At 49.8% G+C, this 21,307-nt stretch overlaps 5 protein-coding genes across 5 annotated transcripts; 3 read left to right on the forward strand and 2 right to left on the reverse strand.

Moving 5' to 3' along the window:
- The first annotated feature begins 507 nt into the window (after positions 1-507).
- On the forward strand, positions 508-10,887 carry TrAFT101_010679 (uncharacterized protein). Its single transcript, XM_024904586.2, has 2 exons — positions 508-7,572; positions 7,645-10,887. Exons 1-2 carry the CDS (start codon positions 1,130-1,132, stop codon positions 10,799-10,801), a joined length of 9,600 nt encoding a protein of 3,199 aa, XP_024755505.2. The 5' UTR covers positions 508-1,129; the 3' UTR covers positions 10,802-10,887.
- Positions 10,888-12,538: 1,651 nt separating this feature from the next.
- On the reverse strand, positions 12,539-13,567 carry TrAFT101_010680 (uncharacterized protein). Its single transcript, XM_024909029.2, has one exon. The coding sequence runs from the start codon at positions 13,351-13,353 to the stop codon at positions 12,904-12,906; it is 450 nt and encodes a 149-aa protein (XP_024755506.1). The 5' UTR covers positions 13,354-13,567; the 3' UTR covers positions 12,539-12,903.
- A 2,233-nt stretch (positions 13,568-15,800) lies between these two features.
- Positions 15,801-16,100, reverse strand: TrAFT101_010681 (uncharacterized protein; the record flags this gene model as incomplete). The annotated part of the gene is made up of 1 exon (XM_066129039.1): positions 15,801-16,100. One exon carries the CDS (start codon positions 16,098-16,100, stop codon positions 15,801-15,803), a length of 300 nt encoding a protein of 99 aa, XP_065985169.1.
- Positions 16,101-17,017: 917 nt separating this feature from the next.
- On the forward strand, positions 17,018-20,035 carry TrAFT101_010682 (uncharacterized protein). The gene is made up of 3 exons (XM_024907110.2): positions 17,018-17,464; positions 17,523-19,197; positions 19,369-20,035. Exons 2-3 carry the CDS (start codon positions 17,530-17,532, stop codon positions 19,651-19,653), a joined length of 1,953 nt encoding a protein of 650 aa, XP_024755508.1. The 5' UTR covers positions 17,018-17,464; positions 17,523-17,529; the 3' UTR covers positions 19,654-20,035.
- A 195-nt stretch (positions 20,036-20,230) lies between these two features.
- Positions 20,231-21,280, forward strand: TrAFT101_010683 (uncharacterized protein). Its single transcript, XM_024902152.2, has 2 exons — positions 20,231-20,543; positions 20,628-21,280. The coding sequence occupies exons 1-2, from the start codon at positions 20,390-20,392 to the stop codon at positions 21,188-21,190; spliced, it is 717 nt and encodes a 238-aa protein (XP_024755509.2). The 5' UTR covers positions 20,231-20,389; the 3' UTR covers positions 21,191-21,280.
- The last annotated feature ends 27 nt before the right edge of the window (positions 21,281-21,307 follow it).

The raw sequence follows: 21,307 nt of genomic DNA on the forward strand, positions 1-21,307 counted from the left end.
TGCTGAAAAATTCCTTGATTGAATCAAATTAGTTCGTCCTCGCTACATTTGAAGTTTGCATTGCAGCCTCAATTACGGAGTAGTACACAGCATTAGCAGAGGCTTTCTCCTGGTGGCAGGTCGTTGGCCAAAACAGGAAATAATCCAAATAGGCAAGGAAGAGTAGTAGAGAACCGGGTTACTGAGTTCTCGGAGCCAATAACAAGTATCAGCACTACCTAAACAGCACATTGGTATATACTGGCATGCAAATGATAAGCCAACTGCCTGTCTACTGCTTTGCATGTACATACGCAGCATTGATGGAAATCTATGCACTCCATTTCAAGTTGACCTCAAAAGGGTGTCCACGTCCACGTCAAGCTGATGCCCTGAACAGCAATTGGCCGGGCTCGAACTGGCGGGGCAGTTCTTACGTCATCGACCTAGCTGGCAGGGGCGTGGCGCTGCGTCCAGGCATGGTCCAGGGGGCCGCAGCGCCTGTAGCAGCTGCTGGACGGCGCTGGAGCTGCCTGCTAGAGACCTGCACCCCGCTGGAGCTGTGCTGGAGCTGCGCTACAGCGCGCTGCTCGTGAGAATAGCCTGATCGAGTTCCTGCCATCGATCGATTGACGTCGTTGATCCTGATTCCTGGCCCAAACGCCAATCCTGGAGCCGCAGCCGAGACGCCCTTTCAATCTTCCATCCTCCTCACCATCCTATTGCACCCGCGCCGCACCGCACACCTCGGGCCCGATTCTTTGCGATCTGTTTGTTTTCTTTGTCGTCTCTGCGTCTCTGCGTCTCTGCCCCTCCTGTCAGGCTGCGACGCATGAACGCACTCCGCTCTGACTGCAGCCGAAGCCCACGAAATCAGTTCGGTTCGCGCCCAATCTCCCCACTTTGAAAGCGAATTTCACAATTGTCTTGTCCCTCGCCCTCGCCCTTCTGCTGCTGCTCGAAAACACACAAAGCAGCAGCTCCGAGGCAGCAGACCGCGGCCGCGACGAAACAATCGACCGGCGAGCACTCTTTGTGCAGAGCCCACATCCCCCACCACCGCCAATGTCCTTCCTGTAGGCCCTCGACCGACAAACTCTCTCCAACGCCCGTATCCCCGGCCCGGGTTACGGCATAAAACACCGTCAAGATGTTGGAAGGACTCGTCGCCGGCTTGCTCAACCGCTTCCTGGGCATGTATGTCAAGAACTTCGATCCCACACAGCTCAAGGTTGGCATCTGGTCCGGCGACGTCAAGCTGCGGAACCTCGAGCTCCGCCGAGAAGCTCTCGACCAGCTCAAACTGCCCATCAACGTCATCGAGGGACACCTGGGCGAGCTGACGCTCTATATCCCCTGGTCCAACATTCGGGGCGCCCCCGTCAAAGTCTTTATCGAAGACGTATACCTGCTTGCGAGTCCCAAAGAGGAGGCCGAATACGACGAGGATGAGGAGCAGCGCCGGAAACAGAGGCTCAAGATGGAGAAGCTGGAGAACGCCGAGCTGCTGAAAGAGCGCAGCAAGGCTGGTATGAGCCAAGAAGAGCAGAAGAAGAACCAGAGCTTCGCCCAGAGCTTGGCCACCAAGATCACCGACAATTTGCAGATTACCGTCAAGAACATTCACATTCGATACGAGGACTCCATCTCTGCGCCTGGCCACCCGTTCGCCCTCGGCGTTACGCTTGAACAGTTTAGTGCTGTCAGCGCCGATGGCCACTGGACGCCATCCTTTATCCAAGACTCGGCTACAACTACCCACAAGCTCGCGACGCTGGATTCTTTGGCCGTATACTGGAATACCGACTCGGAGCTTTTCAGCAATGGGCGCGAACCAATATCTCATGAGGACATGGTTGGCAAGTTTAAGAGTATGCTTGCCAAGATTCACGTACTCGACTCGAGCAACCAGTTCATCTTGAAGCCCGTCAGCGGACAAGCAAAGATTGAACTGGATAAATCCGGAGCTATCGAGGCGCCCAAGTTTAAAGCCACCCTCTTGTTTGACGAGATTGGTGTCGTGTTAGATGACGACCAGTATCGCGATTCCCTGATGATGGTAGACCTATTCCACTACTTCATTCGCCACCAGGAATACAAAGCACTGAAACCCAAGGGCGTCACTCCAAAGGAAGACCCTCGAGCTTGGCTGCTATTTGCAGGGAATGCCATTTTGGGTAAGATCCATGAAAGGAACCGCAAGTGGTCCTGGGATTACTTCAGAGAGCGCCGCGATGATCGTAGACGGTATATTGAGCTCTTTAAGAAGAAGAAGCAAGGGCTTCCTCTTGAAGCAGAAGAGACTGAGAGCCTTGATAAGCTGGAAATGAAGCTTAGCTATGAGGATCTTAGGTTCTGGCGGTCATTGGCTCGAAACCAGCTGAAGAAAGAGAATGCAGCCGCCCTGAGCAAGCAGCCTCAGCAACCACAGCAGCAAGGCTGGGTTGCCTGGATGTGGGGCTCCAAGCCAACAGGAACCATTCAACAAAACGAGGAGAACACGCAGATGACAGAAGAGCAGCGAAAGGAGCTCTACGACATGATTGACTGGGATGAGAAGACTGCCCTCGCCGAAGAAGTCGATGTCCCGCGTGAAGCCGTCAACATGTGTATCGAGGCGTCACTTAGAACCGGCAGCTTTACGCTGAAAAAGAGCCCCCACCACAATACCATGGATCTTCTTAGTTTACACTTTGACGTATTCAAAGCCAAGGCTCTGCAAAGAAAAGACTCGGTTCTAGCTAGTATCAGCCTTGGCGGTCTACGAGTCAATGATGGTACAACTCCCGACAGTCTCTATCCGGAGATTGTTCGAGTAAAAGACGCCCAGGAGCGAAAGCCAATATCACTTGAAGAGCTAGAGACTACTGACGAGGAACCCTTTTTCGAGTTTGAGATTGAACAGAACCCTCTTGAGCGGGAAGGTGACATCGCGATCGTGGGCAAGCTGAAGCCTCTCGAAGTTGTCTGGAATCCCAATTTCGTCGTGGGAATTGTTGACTTTTTCCGCCCTCCGGAAAGGCATATGGAGTCTATCGCTGCTTTGATGGAGACTGCTGGTGCTACGGTTGAAGGCCTCCGTGAACAGACTCGAGTAGGCTTGGAGTTTGCATTGGAAGAGCACAAAACAATCAACGCCCAGCTGGATCTACAGGCACCGCTCATCATCATTCCGGTTAGCATCACCACTGAGCGCTCGACATGTCTTGTTGTAGACGCAGGTCACATGCACGTGAACAGCCAGCTAGTCGACGAGGAGACATTAAAGGAGATTCAAGCCAAACAACGCCAATCGTACAACGAGGAGGACTTTAAGCGCCTCGAGTCGGCCATGTATGACAGATTCATCGTCAAATTTACTTCAACTCAAGTCCTCATCGGGCCATCCATCGAAGAAGCCAAGTCTCATCTGACCAGTAAATCTGGTGGATCACCGTTACATGTAGTAGAAGAGATCAATGTTGATTTTGTGGTGGCGATGTCGATTCTGCCCAAGGCGCCCAACCTCACCAAGCTGAAAGTCTCTGGCCATCTGCCCATGTTGCATGCGACGGTCTCTGATACCAAGTACAAGAACCTGATGCAGATTATCGACGTTGCGATACCGAGATTCAGCAAGGAGATAGAACAAAGCGTGGCACCCACTACTGGAAGACCGCCGTCTTCACGTTCACGTTCACGACCACGGCTGGCCAGCAATGCCTCTAGTCGATCGGGCCTCAAATCGATGCGTAACCGTCGGCAATCCGCGTTCCCCTTCCTTCAGTCGTCTACGGCAGTCATCTTGGAGGATATTGATGATGATGATGACGACGACTTTGAAGATGCTGAAGACGGAACTCATAACGAGCAGTTTAGAATGCAGCAGCGGAGCTTCGAGTTCAACTTCAAAGTAGACACTCTGAAGGGCTCGCTTTATCGAAGCGATCCAAACAAAGCAAAACCTGATGCTCTACTTGTAGAATTAGTTGCGGAACGCTTTGATCTATCTTTTTACACTCGACCCTATGATATGGCAGCGGAAGTGTCTCTCGGATCGGTAACTATGGACGACTTTGTGGATAACCCGCCGGCCGAGTTTAAATCTATTGTGTCTTCTGGCGACCGAGAGGATCTCCAAGCTGGACGAAGCCTTGTTCATGTAAAATTTGTCAGAGTCAACCGTCAGTCACCAGAATTCATGCCTGTATATGAGGGTGTCGAAACAAACATAACCACCACCATATCTACCATCAACCTGGTAGTCACTCGGAAGACTCTCCTCACCTTACTGGACTTCATTCTCATCACATTTACAAGCAATGCTGGAGATGGACAGGCGAGTCAGGCTACTCCTGCTCAAATTGGCGATACCGAAGACGACCTGGCTGTAGCACCTGTCATTATTGAAGAACCGCAACAGAATACGAACGCTACCAGCTCAATTCGTGTCAAGGTGGAGCTGAAGAGTATAAGGCTCATCTTGAATAACGATGGTATTAAACTGGCAACCCTTTCTTTCAATCACGCTGATGCCGGTATCTTCCTTCGGGGGCAGACAATGCGAATCTCGGCTAAGCTGGGCGACCTCTCCCTCATCGACGACGTCAATCTGGGGGTTTCAGAGGATTCTCATCTCCGAAAACTCGTTACTATTCAGGGAGATGACCTTGCTGATTTCCGATACGAGACTTTTGATCCTCAAAATCCCCAAGCGTACCCTGGGTATGACAGCTCAATCTTCCTTCGTGCGGGATCTGTCAAGGTCAACTTTGTGGAGGAGCCATTCCGCAAGATTATCGACTTCTTGGTCAAGTTTGGGAAGATGCAGGCATTGTACAACGCTGCACGCCAAGTTGCCTTGAATAGAGCAAGCCAGATACAGCAAAGCCCAAGCAGAATTAAGTTTGATGTTGTGGTCAACACGCCGATCGTCGTCTTCCCCCGCGCTGTCATTCCTGGTCGCCCCCAGCGCGATCTCGTCACGGCTTACCTGGGAGAAATTTATGCACAAAATAAGTTTGTCCCTCTTGACGACAGCAGCAACGCCAATGTCGCTATGAAGATCTCTACAGGAATCAGGAATATACGCCTTACTTCAGTCTTCCATTATGCTGATGACAAATCTGAGGAGCTGGAGATGATCGATCATGTCGACCTTGGATTCAACATCACTCACGCTGAACACACCAGTGGCGTGAAACGACCAGATACTGAAATCGAAGGAACAATGTCTGATATCAAGCTCCAATTAACCCAGCACCAACTCAAATTCTTGATGGAGATTTCAAGATCCGTTCCCGCTGCTTTTGCTGGGGATGGTGATGCTAATGCGGAGGCTGAACGACTTGTTGACAACCAGACCTTGGAGCGCGCTAAAGCCACGCCTGCTGCCGACGATCAGTCTATTAATGAGCAACCGTTAATTAACCTTAGTCCTGAGCTGGGTTCAGCTTCTAGCGTGTGGACCAAGCTGGATTTCGTATTTAGTGCGAACACTGTAGGCCTTGAAATCATCATGGCTCCGGACGAAGGGCCAGTTAAAGATGTAGCCGCCTGCAGCCTTTCACGCTTCTCTCTCGACGAAACTCGAGTGAAGACAAGGATGATGTCTGATGGCTCGATAGAAGCTGAGCTCCTCGTCCGCTCTTTCACAATCTATGATAGCCGCCCTAGGGATACGAACAAGTTCCGCCGAATCATGACATCTTCCAATAAAGAGGCACAGCAGTTGATGGCCAGCGTGACAATGTCTGGTGGGCAAGAGCGCAACGTCATTGCGATGGCCACAATTGATAGCCCTCGCGTCATTTTTGCCCTTGATTATCTTTTTGCACTTCAAAAATATGCTACTGAAGGGTTGACGACGGTAGAGGAACCAAGTCCGGTGGATACTGAAAGTATTTTGAGCTCTCCGGAAGAGTCTGATACGGAGTCGATGCAGGTCACATTTTCGCAGCGACCGTCGATTAGTTCTCCACGACCTAGCATGTCTCCAGGAGAGGCTGAGGTAGAAAGCCAGCAGAATACTCAAACCTCTATGAATATCGCTTTCCGGGTAAACCTTGTGGATGCTCAGGTTATCTTAATCGCCAACCCCTTGAGCTCTAATTCGGAAGCGATTGTTCTTGGAATCCGCCAAGTTCTTCTCTCAAGACAGCATGCCCTCACCTTCCAGATTTCCGAAATTGGCATGTTTTTGTGCCGAATGGATAGGTTTGAGACTTCTCGCTTGAGGATTATTGATGATTTCTCAATACAAATGGGCATGGATACTCCGGATCCGAATTCGACGGACATCCATATCGAGATCGAACCACTTATCCTGAGACTCTCCCTGAGAGATATTCTGCTTGCTCTCCAGATTATTGGAAGAGCAGGAGAACTGTCTGGAAATGACTCCAAGGAACCAAAAGAGTCCACCGCTGATCAAAAGGCCAAGCAATTGCGGTCCAAGGCAAAATATAAGCGTGGTGATGCCTCGACGGCAAAGAGTAATACGGTAAGGACAGTTTCCACTGCGGCAACTTCGAGAGCAGTATCTTCAGCTCAGAAACCGTATTCACCTCCAAAGAATGAAAATATGTCTGCTACCATAGATGGCATTCGCATCGTGTTGATTGGCGATCTCCATGAGCTTCCTATTCTTGATATTGGAATTCAGAAATTCACTTCAGTCGCCGAAAATTGGTCGTCAAATTTGAAGGCTGAAGCTGCCATCGACATGTACTCCAACGTGTACAATTTCGCAAAATCAAGCTGGGAGCCCCTTTTAGAGCCATGGCAAGTTGGCCTTGGAGTGGCGAGGGACTCTGTCACTGGCCTTCTCTCCGTCGACGTCGTATCGAAGAAGACGTTTGATATCACCATTACAACGGCAACAATTGCATTAGCTTCCAAGTCTTTTGATTTCTTGACGGGATCCGAGAATGTCCTTGACAAGCCTCGAGGCGTTGAAGCCCCGTACAAAATCAGAAACTACACAGGTTTCAATGCTGTTATCCACTCCAAGAGCCCTACAAGCTCTGAGCCTATTACGCTGCATCTCGAAGATGGCCAAGAAGCCCCGTGGAGTTTTGAGAATTGGGAGAAGATGCGAGAGAATATTCTTGCTGAGTCGCATCAAAATGACGTTGGCATTCACCTTGAAGCAAGCGGGTTCGACCTAATTAAGAATGTTTGCCTCAACCGCGAGGGTGAATTTTTATACAGCCTGCGTCCCAAAACCAACAATGTCTTGCATAAGCTTTGTGTGGAGGTAAACTTGGGCGCCGACAATGTTAAATACGTCACACTCCGATCTCCGCTTGTCGTCGAGAACGCTACCCAGATCCCCGTGGAACTCGGTATCTATGACGCTCAGGAGGGTCACCTGCTCAAGATTGAAAAGATTGCACCTGGCGACTCACGGCCTGCACCCGTTGGAGCCGTGTATGAGAAGAGGGCCCTTGTAAGACCGGACAGTGGGTTCGGGTATCAATGGAGCGCAGAGCAGCTTTGGTGGCAGGATTTGCTGAAGCGCCCGACAAGGCAGCTGGTCTGCAATGGAGAAAGTGGTGATCCGTTTTACTTTCAAGCGCACGCTTCGTTTGATAGGTCAAATCCTAATACTGGGTAAGCTTGGACTATCTTATTCCATATATGTTATGTCTTAATACTTTGTTACTGACCATTTCTTCTATCTAGATCCTATCCATACATGAAGATTAAGCTGTCTGCGCCTGTTACTCTAGAGAACCTTCTACCATATGATTTCAAGTATAGAATCTACGATAAGAACACAAAGAAGGATTGGTCGAATTTCCTTCGCAAGGGTGGCGTTAGCCCTGTCCATGTTGTTGAGCTCTCTCATCTTCTCTTGCTCAATATCGACATGCAAGATACTGTCTTCAAGCCTAGCGACTTTGCTATTATCAACTCGGGCACAAACGAGGATTTCCGCAAAGAGTCCCGCATTGTAGTCAAAGATGACCAGGGCCTTTCCCTCAATCTGAATCTTCATTACCACAAGATTCCTCACAGTGGCGGCGCTTTCAAGGTCACGGTATACAGCCCGTATGTCATCCTCAACAAGACTGGATTGGATCTTACAATTAGGGCAAAGAGCTTCCTCCAACAGGCAAAATCGGCCGCTGGCCAGTACCCCCTCATAGATACCTCTGAAAATGGCCGGCCCAAAGCTTTGCCGTTCATGTTCTCATTCGGTAGTGACGATACTCGCAACCGAGCTGTGCTCAAAGTAGCGGACTCCGAATGGAGCAAGCCTCAGAGTTTTGACGCGATTGGTAGCACATCTGAAGTTATACTCAGTCATTCTTCCAACAGAAGCAGAGAGATTCACTTGGGCATAACCATCCAATCTGGTGATGGAAAGTACAAGATGACAAAGGTCGTGACGCTTGCGCCACGCTTTGTGCTCAAGAACAAGCTGGATGAAGAGATTTTGATTCGAGAGTCCAGCTCGTCGGGCTACATGACACTCGCGCCTGGTGCTCTGCAGCCCCTTCACTTCATGCAAAACTCTACGGTCAAGCAACTGTGCCTCTGCTTCCCAGGGGTGAATAACCAATGGACGTCTCCTTTCAATATTGCAGACATCGGAACCACTCATGTCAAGATTGCCAAGGCAGGACAGCGTCAGCGCCTGATTAGAACAGAGATTCTTGTAGAAGACTCGACCATATTCCTGCACTTTAGTGCTGAGACCAAGAACTGGCCTTTTTCGATGCGAAACGAGAGTGACACCGAGTTCACCTTTTATCAAGCAAATCCCAACGTTGAAGAAGACGATGTAGAGGACCGGAGCGGCTGGAAACCCATCCGATATCGCCTGCCACCTAGGAGTATCATGCCTTATGCGTGGGATTTCCCAGCAGCTAAGTTCCGAGAGGTGGTCATTGCTACGGCCGGCAAGGAGCGGCACGTCAAACTGGCAGAGATTGGCAACCAGTTCCCAATGAAGTTTACATATCCAAATGGCACACAGAAAATTATTGATATCAATGTTGCCGCAGACGGGCCCACGCAAACTCTCATTTTGAGCAATTTCCGTCCAAGTCAAAGTTTGTATAGGCAAAAGACTCTATCGAGAACGAATACCGGGCCCGAGGCTTTCGAAGTCAAAGATCAGAATACCGACGCGACATTCATGGCTCAGCTAAAACTGTCTGGCGTTGGCATCTCGTTCATCAACTCTCAGTTAAAAGAGCTTGCTTATATCACGTTCAGGGATGTCCAATTCCGTTTCTCAGACTCACCAGTGGTTCAGACCGTGTCACTGGCCATCAAGTGGATACAAATTGACAACCAGTTGTATGGAGGACTGTTCCCGATGGTCCTCTATCCCAGCGTGGTGCCCCAAAAAGCACAAGAGATTGAGGCTCATCCGTCGCTGCACGCCATGGTCAGCCGAGTAAAAGATGACTCTTACGGTGTGCTGTACATCAAATATGCAAGTATTCTACTGCAGCAAATGACGATTGATCTCGACGAAGATTTCGTGTTTGCTCTCCTGGACTTTTCAAACATTCCTGGAGCCAGTTGGAGTTCTGTGGAAGAGGAGGGTAAGCTTTGTGATGAAGATTTAGATATCCCAGAGCCAAGTGAACGAGAATCTGGCCAGGACATTTATTTCGAAGTTCTAAACATCCAACCGATGCAAGTGGACCTCAGTTTCATGCGGACCGAGCGCATCAATGTTGAGGATAAAACTTCTACTCACAATCCGCTCATGTTCTTCCTGAACGTGATGACAATGGCCATTGGTAATGTCAACGATGCGCCGGTGCGATTTAATGCCCTGATACTGGAAAACGTACGAGTATCTACACAGGTGCTTATCCAAAACATTTCCAACCACTACAGCCAAGAAGTCATGTACCAGGTTCACAAGATCCTGGGTTCCGCCGATTTCTTGGGTAATCCGGTAGGCTTATTCAACAACATCTCGTCAGGAGTGAACGACATCTTCTACGAGCCATACCAGGGTCTTATTCTTTCCGACCGGCCTGAAGAATTCGGCATGGGCATTGCAAAGGGTGCTGCGTCGTTTGCTAAGAAAACTGTTTTCGGGTTTTCTGACAGTTTCTCCAAATTTACTGGCAGTTTGAGCAAGGGCCTTGCGGCAGCGTCCATGGACAAACAGTTCCAGGACCGGCGACGAATTACCAGAGCGAGGAACAGGCCGAAGCATGCATTGTACGGTGTGGCGGCTGGGGCGAACAGTCTGTTCACAAGTGTAGCATCTGGAGTCGGCGGCCTCGCGCTCAAGCCTCTGGAAGGTGCTGAGCAAGGAGGTGCTTTAGGCTTCTTCAAGGGCGTCGGAAAGGGTGTCTTGGGATTGGCAACTAAGCCAGCAGTGGGCATTCTCGACATGGCCAGCAATGTCAGTGAAGGTATCCGCAACACCACGACAGTATTTGACGGAAATGAACTGGAACGCACGCGACACCCACGTTTCGTGCCCAACGACGGAGTCGTGAGACCTTACAGCTCCAGAGAAGCACTCGGACAGTACTGGCTGAAACAGGTGGACAATGGGCGATACTTTGACGAACAGTACATTGGTCATCTTGAGCTACCCAAGGAAGACATGGTCGTGATGGTGACCTTTGCGCGCATTCTTCTGATTCGGTCGCGGCGACTCACTAGTGAGTGGGATGTGCCACTGAAAGACATTCAGACGATTGCGAAGGAGCGTACGGGCATTAGCCTGTCTTTGAGAGATGGGGCGAATGGGCCGTTTATTCCCGTTGGAGGAGGCAGTGAGAGAGGGTTCTTGTATAAGATGCTTGGCGTGGCTGTGGAGGAGTTTAACAGGAGGTTTAGGGGAACTGAAAGATGATGTTGATGATGCGTGTATTGTATTTTAGCAGTATTCCTATGAGTATTATTATGAAATGACAGCATAATGAAATTTACGTTAACAGATAGAAATTTGCTTGTGTTATTCCTATTTTTGTATGCGTGCTGGGTATGGTACTTAGCATTATTTAAGTGCTTTCAAGACTTCTAGCGCCTATTACTAGGCTCTTTTTTTCTTTAGTCTTAGCAATAGAGTATTCTATATGCTACATCTAAGGGAGAAGTGGTATCATCACAGGGTAGGAAGAGAGCTTCGCTGGTGTTCATGGTAATTTTTGTAAGGTGTTATCTTTAATGATATAGGGGAGTGGATATTCCTACTTTGTACAAACTAGAAAGCCAGAAACAAATTACGCGTGTAGTAATTATTGTATTTTCTCTGCTTTTACATACTGGAGTAAAATAAGAATGATAAAACTACAATATGAGTGTTATGGTGTTATGTATAATAGAAGTAGTAAAGTGGTAAATAGAACAAGTCAAAGTAATGGTAACGGTAGTAGTAGACATGATCAAGGTAGTAAGTAGTAGCGGTAGAAATTCCGTAAATATGATAATTTGAACTGTTATATTATAATAACAGCGTGCGCAATAATCCATCCTGACGGGGTGCGAAATATTTGGTGTAAATGGTAGATTGCTACTCCACGCTCACATATCTACATGTAAAAACAAGTTGCCATTGAAACTTCACCTGATTCGTCGCTCGTTCTTCTAGAACAAAGACGGGGGGGACTTCTCAAGCAACTCTATGCCGAGTAAGCTCTGGCCGAAATATATTAAATTTTATAGAAGCTAGATTTATTGGATTCTCGTCCGACTCCGCGCTGGAAGTTATCCGTTTACATAGCTGCGACGGTAATGAACACTTCTCAGAATTGGAGTTATTATCCATAGAGGTATGACATGTGGGTCATAAACTTGGAAAGTTGAGTTACATGCGAAACTGTGACGATTAATCTTTCTCTTAAAATGGTTCAATTTTAGTATTGTTAAGATTGCTTTTTACCGAAATATGGAACCTTGAGGCAAAGAGCCCTATAAAGCTCATCTGGACTGGATAGTAGGTCTATACTCATAGATTTGGTGTAATTCATTTAAAACTCGATTCAAATCTAACGCTCAATATTGCCATGGCCGTTGCAAAGCAAGGAGCCCTATCCAAAGCTTTCAATTGGGAGAAAGACAAGGCTTTGAGCCGTCAAGGCCTTGGGTTCAATGGGTCCTATAGAATCGAGCAAAGCTGCTGTGAATACCTGTGGAATATTGCTAATAAGATCGTCAGTTTCGGTACTCATCTGACTCGACCAAGCGGTCACCATCTCGACTTGTATTAGAAAGTACAAGCAATAGACTGATCATCATTGAATTTTTTGTCGAAAAGGTTCAAGCGTTACTCTCTGCAATGCAACAAATTTCAAGCAAAATACAGCATAATCCAGACACAAATAGGAAGAGCTATAAGACTTCCGTTATAGGATGCATATAGTAGAAGCAATAGAGATCATGGAATTAGTAGCAGCAGTGGAAAATCGACTTTAGACAGGGTAATTCTCTAGTAAAATAATAGCGGGTTTTAAAATTGAATTGTGTGCTAATGGGTATAATATTCCATAATCATTTGCTCTCCTCTTGGCAGATAGCTAACAAGAGCTTGTGTCTCACGTAATCAAAACCAAGTTTATGAAACTATTCAACTATTTTGGAATGCATAGAGGTATATTCACGCGAGTGATAATGATTGACGCCTCGAATGGTACCGCCGCCGTGTTCGGACCTCCGGCCGGCGACGGCAGCTCATCTTCGGGCGGAGCCGATGGAAGAGAGCAATTGAAAGAGGTTGAGTTCACTAGTATGTCTATTCTCGGTACCGATTGAATGGTTCTACAAGAAAGAAAGAGCTATGATAGCGTGCGCCCTTGGCTCTCTCGGCATGTGGTGTCTATCTAGACGAGGCGGATTTCGCAGATAGCTTGCTAGCTGGGGGAGTGTGCATGCGGAATGGCGTTATCGCAATGGGTGGGTAATAGGCTGTAGTGAATCTGTGGTGTAAACAATGGAGTATGGGGTCAACCGTGGTCGCTAAGCATCCGAGAGAGTACGTGTACCTGTATAGTTGTGCGCATGATCGCGATGGTGATGATGATGTCGAGAATGGTAAATGACGCAAGTAGCTAGCAACGGCTGTCTGTCATTGATGCCCCATCTTTTCCCCAGCTCTCCCCATGTTTTTTGAGGATCCGATACAATGGATGAGCTGAGCTGAGTCTGTCTGGGGGAGGAGACAGCTGCAATATCGGCAGACGCCGATGGGACTGGAGATAGCTGCGGGGGTGGAGGAGGCCGGACGGAGGAGGCCGAAGGGCGGCAGCCAAAGGGCAATTCTCCGTACTTTGACAGTAGCTCGTGCTTGAGGCTAGAGAAACGGATCGCGGCTGTACATAGGCTCGCGCCTCGTTCAAGGTAGGCAATAGAATGAAAAGCTGTTGGGCCTGGAGCTCGATTGTACAGACACCCCTCCCTCCTTTTCATTTCATACCCATTGTGTTAGCAGTAGTGATCAATTACTCCGTCCTTTCCATGCTTTCTTTCCCCCCTGGGGAAAATAAACATGGCAGCGTAGGTAATGATTAGCAAATTCTGGAGAACGGGATGAAATCAGTAACGTAATGCATTCGAAGCGTGGAGCTGACTTGGCCCTTTTTGGCTTGATTCCCCAGGGGGATTGAGTTGGACTAGGAATCGTACCAGGTAGACATCTTGCAAACCAATGAAGGAGAAGACAGGATTTTGGAACTCAGCAATCTAAAAGCCAATAACGCTTTTTTCTTTGTCGTTCGTGGGTATGGATGGAGTAACAATCCATGGAAAAGATAGTCTCCGGGTGGCTTGCCACGAGGTAAAAACGTGGAGCCTTGTTGGAGACAGCCTCACCAGCAGGGCAGCAAACTGAGCTGGAGAAAAAAAATCTGGGGCTGGCGGTGAAGGGCGGAACGAAATATGTGGAATTTGAGCTGAAGAAACGAAATTCCAGGTGGAGAGAGAGGCCTTATTGTTACGAAATAACAGGTTGGCAGATGGGCAGATGCGGCTTGAGGCGGGTTATGAGAGGACAATGCTCGTACTCGCAGAAGAATCGCTGTAAACTGCTGCGTTTCGATTCATGAAGCCCTAATTTTGTGCGCACAACGGACGAGATGCAAAAATTTCTTGTATGGTAACGCGATTGCCGTCCAAATCAGCACAAGCGCAGCTTCATCTCGCCGCCTCTCAATGATTATTCCCTTCTAGTCGATTGAGCCGGGCTCCTGGCTTCTGGCCAGTGCTAAAGCAAGCCGTGTGCCTCGATTGTGTACGAGCGTGTGTGTGGAGAAACAGACAAAGGCCGTGGAGAATTGGAGAAGAGCCGGTCCGTTTGAAATCATGGTGGTCGCGTGTCTGGCTGAAAATCCGGAGGGCTCAGCATCGCTTTCTCCCCACATTACTACGGGCTGCTGGTGTGATAATGTACCATGAGACGAGAGCATGCATGATGAAGCTGGGATTGTAACCTCATTTATTGGTAGGTAGGCTGCCGTTGATGAATTTTTTTTTTTTTTTTTTTTTTTTTTTTTTTTTTTTTTTGAAAAGCTGCTCGGTTGCCGGCACGATTTACCCGTTGTAACGGTCTGGTAAGACCAGCGCCGTACTGCTTCTCGTCGATGATGAGATGAGACTCAGATGGTTCTACCAATGATCTGGGCCACAGATGGCAGTGTCCGTTTCTCTTTGTCTTACACCTTGCTCGAGTCATCGCCAATTAGAGAGATGCATTTGACACACCAGGTCCGAGAGGCTGGCCGGGGCTAAGATGCGCCACCTCAACTCAAAAATGATTGTTTTATTCAACTGTAATTAAAAGTTCCGAAAGCTGCTTCTCGAGACGCCGGTTTTTAGCAGCAGGGAGCTAAAGCCATAAGCCATGCTCCACGGCAGTAGTTTAGCGGCTTTGCTTGTGCTCCTTTGTAATAATATAGGCATTAAAGAAGAAAACTAGCGTTCGCAAACGCTGTTGCCCGAGCCAGCTAGACCGGGATCTCTTTGATTAGGTAGGCGGTAGTATCTGGGTCTCGGAAGCTGTGTTTGTACGAGACGTCCGCGCGTAAAAGTCGAGATATGGTAGTACAAGTCCGGGGTTTACCGTTGCGCATTTGTACGTAATTTCTGGCTGCTCTCTGGGGTAGTATCGTCAACGGAATGCTGCTACGTAATGCCTCCTCTTGTCTGTCCTTCCCCCTCAGCCCAGGCAAGCAACGATCGGTTGGCTCGGAGCAGATGCGAGACAGCAGTCGTCGAGCGCTGATTGATTGAGACAGAACAGGGTTGGCAGACGGGTAGATACGATGCTGGCAAAGGTTCCTCGCACCGCTGCAGCAGGGTGTGCTACGCGAGCCGAGCCTTATCACAAGCATACTGTATATGTCTGGCAACCTGGGCCTAATTCTTATTATCGTCAGGCTAAGCAGACATCGTTAGCAGGCTTGGCTACTCCGTGCGTGAGAACCACATCTGATGTTTACCGCCACGTATTGGATGGCCTTATCAGCTTGTCAGCTCTGCTAGCTCCTCACCCCTCCCTCTCTCATATCATCTCTGACCATCTAGATTCGAGCCCAAGCCTTTGCGGAAGGGAGCGCCACCGCCAGAGCCATGTCTTTGTTGGCCGGCTGGCCACTGCAGCGGGTGGCTGGTCTGTGAACCTTCCAGAACGGGCAACGAGTCCCAAGACGCCACTGATCTCAGCAGATCAAAGCTCACCGGGCGTGCTTCTCGACTTGGCGAGGGCCGTGCAGGCTCTTCTGATGCTGTCCATGATACGAAACCCTGCGTTCTCTTATCTTGCATAGGGGGCAAATGCGAGAGATGCCATCGTGTGTTGGCTGGCCAGTAATCGTACAACCCAGGAACTGATAGTCTGCTGAAAAGAAGCCCATGCCAGATTAGCGGACCGTTTCTGGAGCGGAGAAGATGGGGCTCAGGTTGGACTGGTCTGGCCTGGAGCGAAGAAACGAAGCCAACCATCCACCCTCCACTCCAGACTGAACGTATCGGAGGGCGCCACTGATAAAGATACGGCAATTTTTTTCGCCTCCCGTGATGCCTCTGTGTCTCTTGTTTGGGATCATGGCTCGCGATAGTGCTTCAATAGCGTCTCGAAGACGGACGTTGGACGCCCTGTAGATGGAGAACTGACGACTTCGAGTCTGGGGTATAGCGTGGACACTCCTTTTGTTTGGCATTGCTGGTCGCCCTGAACTGCTGCGGTCAATATCACGATAATCTTTTTTTTTTCTCTGCCTTGAATTTTTTTTCCTTCTGGAATATTATTAGTGTGCGATGCTTCGGTGACGGGCCTAGCAAGAAGCGTGACCCTCTTGGCGGATTGGCAGATTCAGAAGTACCATGGCCACCGAAAAAAGGTCCCTCCAGTACTGGCCCAGTAGGAATTGGAAGATTCGTGCACGGTGCACAGCGAGTTTGACAGGGCGGCGGGCTGGCGATTTGCGCGCGGGGAAATTTTTGGAGCACAAGTACCTGTTATCGATAACCAGCTTGGGCAAAATCATATGCAGATTCTGGCGGCGGCAAATGTACCCGTTACAGTAGTGAGTGCCCTACCTACAAGCACCTATGATTCGCGACCACCCTCCAGGCTGCATGCATGCATGTGCTTGGACACGCATGCTCCATCAGTGACTGCCAATGCTTGAACGCTGCTGAAATGCGGATCCTGGCATTGTGTATCACTCATACATCACAGGTCTTCACAGCTGCATCTTTCAAGCGATGCTTGCTTGCGCGGTCCATCCAGACGCCCTGATATCAGGTGCAGCCCTCAACTCGCTAGGTCGGTGCCGAGGTAGCGCACAGTGCGCACACCGACCGGCCGTGTGGGGTACATCCCCTGCCCTGTGGCGCGCCCCAAGCTCTACTTCGTACCGCACAAGCGCCCTTTTCTTCGGCGCAGCGCTACTCAATTAGGCTGGACCCCTCTGGAAGCCTCCCAGGCTACGGGCTGCCACCCCCTGGACACCCCCCCAAGGGCCGCTAAAGGCAGGATAGGAACTTTCAACCCATGCCGAAGACAGACATGGCCAGGGCTTCTCCACACTTTTTTTTCTCTTCGCCAGAAAATGCAACCAAAGGGTCGGCTGGTTCCATCCATCTCCAGCGAAACGGCGTTGCCGCTGCCATTGTGGGCTCGAAATCTCTGGGACCAGGACCCGGCCTGGCATGTGCGCGTGCGACTGCGACTCGACCGACGCTGATGGGGTTCCGAGTACAAAAACTCGAGCGCCGACCCACGAGTTGGCGATGCTTCTTTTCCTTCCCCAGGATTCTCAGGTTCGAACGTCACGTCGTCATACGTCCGCTCCTTCGGGCTTCCTCCCAGGTTCAGTTGCAGCATCTCCCGGCTGGCTAACCTGCTCTTCCTCTCTGTCTCCCTCCTTTCTCTATAAGAAAAAAAAATCTTCGTTCTAGGTCTGGCTATCAGAGTCTGAACCCAAGACTGCTTCAACACCTTGCCTGCTTTGCTTTGCCGTGCTTCAACCTCAGGCACAAACAAGGTCAAGGACGCCAGACACGATCTGCGAAAGAAGAGGTAGCAGAGAAAAGAGAAACATCTTGCATACACAGGCGTTGACCAAGAAGAGACACAGACACACAATGGCCGACTCTTCAAAAACCAACGCCGACGTGGCGCCCTATCACGACACCACCGAGGGCATCCACCACAACCCGGACCCGGCGCTCGAGCCTGCGCACCAGCATCACCACGCGCACAAGCACCACTCGGCCCGCGTCGATGCCGCCGGCCACGACGATGCCGTCTACACCAGGGGCACCAACATGGACCCGACCCTCGTGCCTACGCAGGACCACACCCACGACACGCGCAGCATCGACAAGGCGCATGACGGCCACACGCCGCCAGACTACAGCGACCACGAAAAGGTCGGCCAGACAGACATTGTGCGCACGGGCGTCGACTCGGATGAGGCCGGTTCGCAGCGCAAATGGCACTTTGGCATCCCCTACCGTGTCTTCCGCGCCTTTGTCCACCTGGTCATCTTCCTCCTCTTCACGGGTTGGTGGATTGCCTCGCTGATCCTGCACCGCGATGACAAGAACTGGGAGGTTCCCTTTTTGCTGTGGCTGGCCATCACCATCCGCCTCTTCTTCTTCCATGTGCCCTCGCGCTATGTGGCCAGTGCCATCAAGTGGGTTTGGACTCGCACGGCCCTGGTCGTCTACGAGCGCATCCCCCCCAGGCTGCGCACTCCCGCCGGTGCTCTTGTCACCATTGCCGCCATCCTGGTTGGTTCCTTTGTCTCCGAGGAGAGCGCCGACAACACTCGTGCGAACCGTGCCGTCAGCTTGTTCGGCATGGTTGTCATCCTCTTTGCCTTCTGGATCACCAGCAGGAGCCGCAAGCACGTCAACTGGCGCACCGTCATCGGTGGCATGCTCGGCCAGTACGTCATTGGTCTCTTCGTGCTGCGGACTGGTGTCGGATACAACATCTTCAAGTTCATTGCTGACCGCGCCGGCGACTTGCTTGGCTTCGCTGAGAACGGTGTGGCTTTCTTGACCACCCCTGATGTCGCCAAGCTCCCCTGGTTCTTCTTTGGCGTTATCCCCGCCATCATCTTCTTCATTTCACTCGTCCAGGTCTTGTACTACATTGGATTCATCCAGTGGTTCATCAAGAAGGTGGCCATCTTCGTCTTCTGGGCCCTCAACGCCTCTGGTGCCGAGGCCGTCGTCGCTGCTGCCACTCCCTTCATTGGCCAGGGAGAATCCGCCATGCTGGTCCGTCCCTTTGTCCCCCACATGACCAACGCCGAGCTTCACCAAGTCTTGACTTGCGGTTTTGCTACCATTTCTGGTTCCGTGCTTGTCGGCTACATTGGTCTTGGTCTCAACGCTGAGGCTCTTGTTTCCTCCTGCATCATGTCTATTCCTGCATCCCTTGCCATCTCCAAGCTGCGCTACCCCGAGACTGAGGAGACTCTCACCGCCGGTCGCGTCGTCATTCCCGACGATGACGAGCACAAGGCTGAAAATGCCCTGCACGCTTTTGCCAACGGTGCTTGGCTTGGTATCAAGATTGGTGGTACCATTATCGCCTCGCTTCTCTGCATTCTCGCCGCTGTTGGTCTGATCAACGGTCTTCTCACCTGGTGGGGTCACTACATCAACATCAACGACCCCACCCTTACTCTCCAGACTATCCTGTCTTATGTCTTTTATCCGGTTGCTTTCTTGCTTGGTGTTCCTCGAGATGGCGATATTCTCAAGGTTGCCAAGCTCATTGCCGAGAAGGTCATCACCGTAAGTTTCCCCTGTTATCTCTTTTGCAAAACATTTACTCTCTTTCCTTCAACTTTCCATCCATTCTACTACTACCGTGTGTTTGCTTCCCACATCCTGGTTCTCTTCTTTCCAACATACATTTTGTGCACGTTTGACTTGTGATATGATAATGACCATTGTTGCCTGCAGAATGAGTACAATGCCTTCAACGCCATGGCCACCGATCCTTACTACGCCACCCTGTCTCCCCGCTCTCAGCTCATTGCTACCTACGCCCTGTGCGGATTCGGCAACATCGGCTCCCTGGGTATCCAGATTGGTATCCTCAGCCAGCTGGCGCCATCTCGCGGTGGCGATGTCTCCCGACTTGCCCTGTCTGCTTTGATCTCTGGCGTTTTCTCGACCTTGACCTCTGCCTCTGTTGCCGGTCTGGTCGTTACCACCCAGCTCTCCCACTTTGTTAAGCCTCAGTAATTGGAGTTTTGCGTGTGTATATGTATATGTAGTGAAACATTTTTTTCGTGCTATATATGGAGCATATTTTTGTGCGCGTTGAATGAGAAATGAAAGGAAGAAACATAAGAAATCGGAAAAAGAGTAGGACAAAAAAAAAAAGAAGATACCCCACCACTCTATCTGCGCTCGGATGTGGATGGTCAGATTAAAGAGCACCTTTTAATTATTTTTTGATGAGATGAATATAAGTGGAAGAAGTCGCCCGTTAGCAGCCCATTTTGGGCCGGGCTTGACAAGACTATTTTGGATTCCTCGTCCCTGTGCTTTTTTTTTTTTTTTTTTTTTTTTTTTTTGTATTATTTTGAAGCATATAAGTGTTTGTTCGTATCTATCACAGCGCTGTTGTTAAGCTTGACTTCCAATTGGAACTGGCAGCATAAATCCAGCTTCTTTTTATCAGATTGGCGCGTCCTCGCAAAATCTCCGCATTTGGTAAATTGAAATATCGGCTCCGACGCCCTTTTGCAACCATCAACGCTTGTATGAACTACTGGACAAGTTTCTCCACATGGAGGCTTCACCCCGCATCGACATCTCAACCAGCTATATAGCCAGCCTACTTGTTTCTTTTGCGTACGCCATGTAGCAAACACATCTAACCTTGAAATCCTCGTCAGTTGTTTGGGAAACTTTGTATTTGTAAAGAGCCGTATAATTCATTCATAACATTAAAGAAAATCACACGCAGGCAGTCATGGCCAGCATCTCTTTTCGCAAGTTCATTCGCTGGGTGCCAGAAGAAGCGAGCGAGCCAACTTCTACGCTGGTACTGACATCTCCCGAGAAGAGATTTGTGGACATAAGAGTGCTGCTACCCGATGGAAAAGACTCTTTGGCCAACAATGAAGGTAATGAGCAATATCTACTGGCAAACAAAGAAATACGCTCCTGCCCATCTCCGATGAGAGATTGACAGCTGATTATAGAGGCAGAAATATTGCCCTTGGCTCGCCTTGACTGGGCCATGGCCGGATTCTCCTCCTCCACCATCCTCTCCGCCGGCCATTCTCTTTCTCAATGGAGACACTGGATCGATTCTCGCGCCGTGGATGCGCCTCCTGACGAAGGCCACATGTACGCCCAGCCAGACGGACTGAGCACTCTCGAAAAGGGCCAGATGATGAACCCCGCCACCGGAAAGGACACGGACTACGAAGAGATGTGGTTTGATCCGCCTCCCAAGAAGACGGGCGGGGATAGAGCCGTGTGCGCGGTGCTCATGATGGAGGATGAGAAGGCGGGGAAGAAGGGTATTTTTGTGAGGCTTGGGGAGTGGGCACAGGTGTTTGTGAGGGATGGGCCTGGCGAGGGGGATCTTGTGGCGGAGAGATGGGGGTGGAGGGATGATGATGGGAAGGGGTGGAGGAGGATTGTGAGGCTGGGAGATGGCGAGAGGAAGCTGCCGTGTGAGGAGGTGTTGTTGGATGAGAAGCTGAAGAGTGAATATCGGGTTGGGAATGAGGTTTGGAAAGTGGTTGAGGATGTAGAGGTGTGATTGTACGGTATGTTTATATATATATATATATATATATATATATCTGTTTATATATACTTTAGATATCATAGTAATTAGTGATCAGATAAGCCTCCTAGAAATAAGAACAAGAATACA

The sequence above is a fragment of the Trichoderma asperellum genome, chromosome 6 (assembly GCF_020647865.1).
Source record: "Trichoderma asperellum chromosome 6, complete sequence".
NCBI classification, from domain to species: Eukaryota; Fungi; Ascomycota; class Sordariomycetes; order Hypocreales; family Hypocreaceae; genus Trichoderma; species Trichoderma asperellum.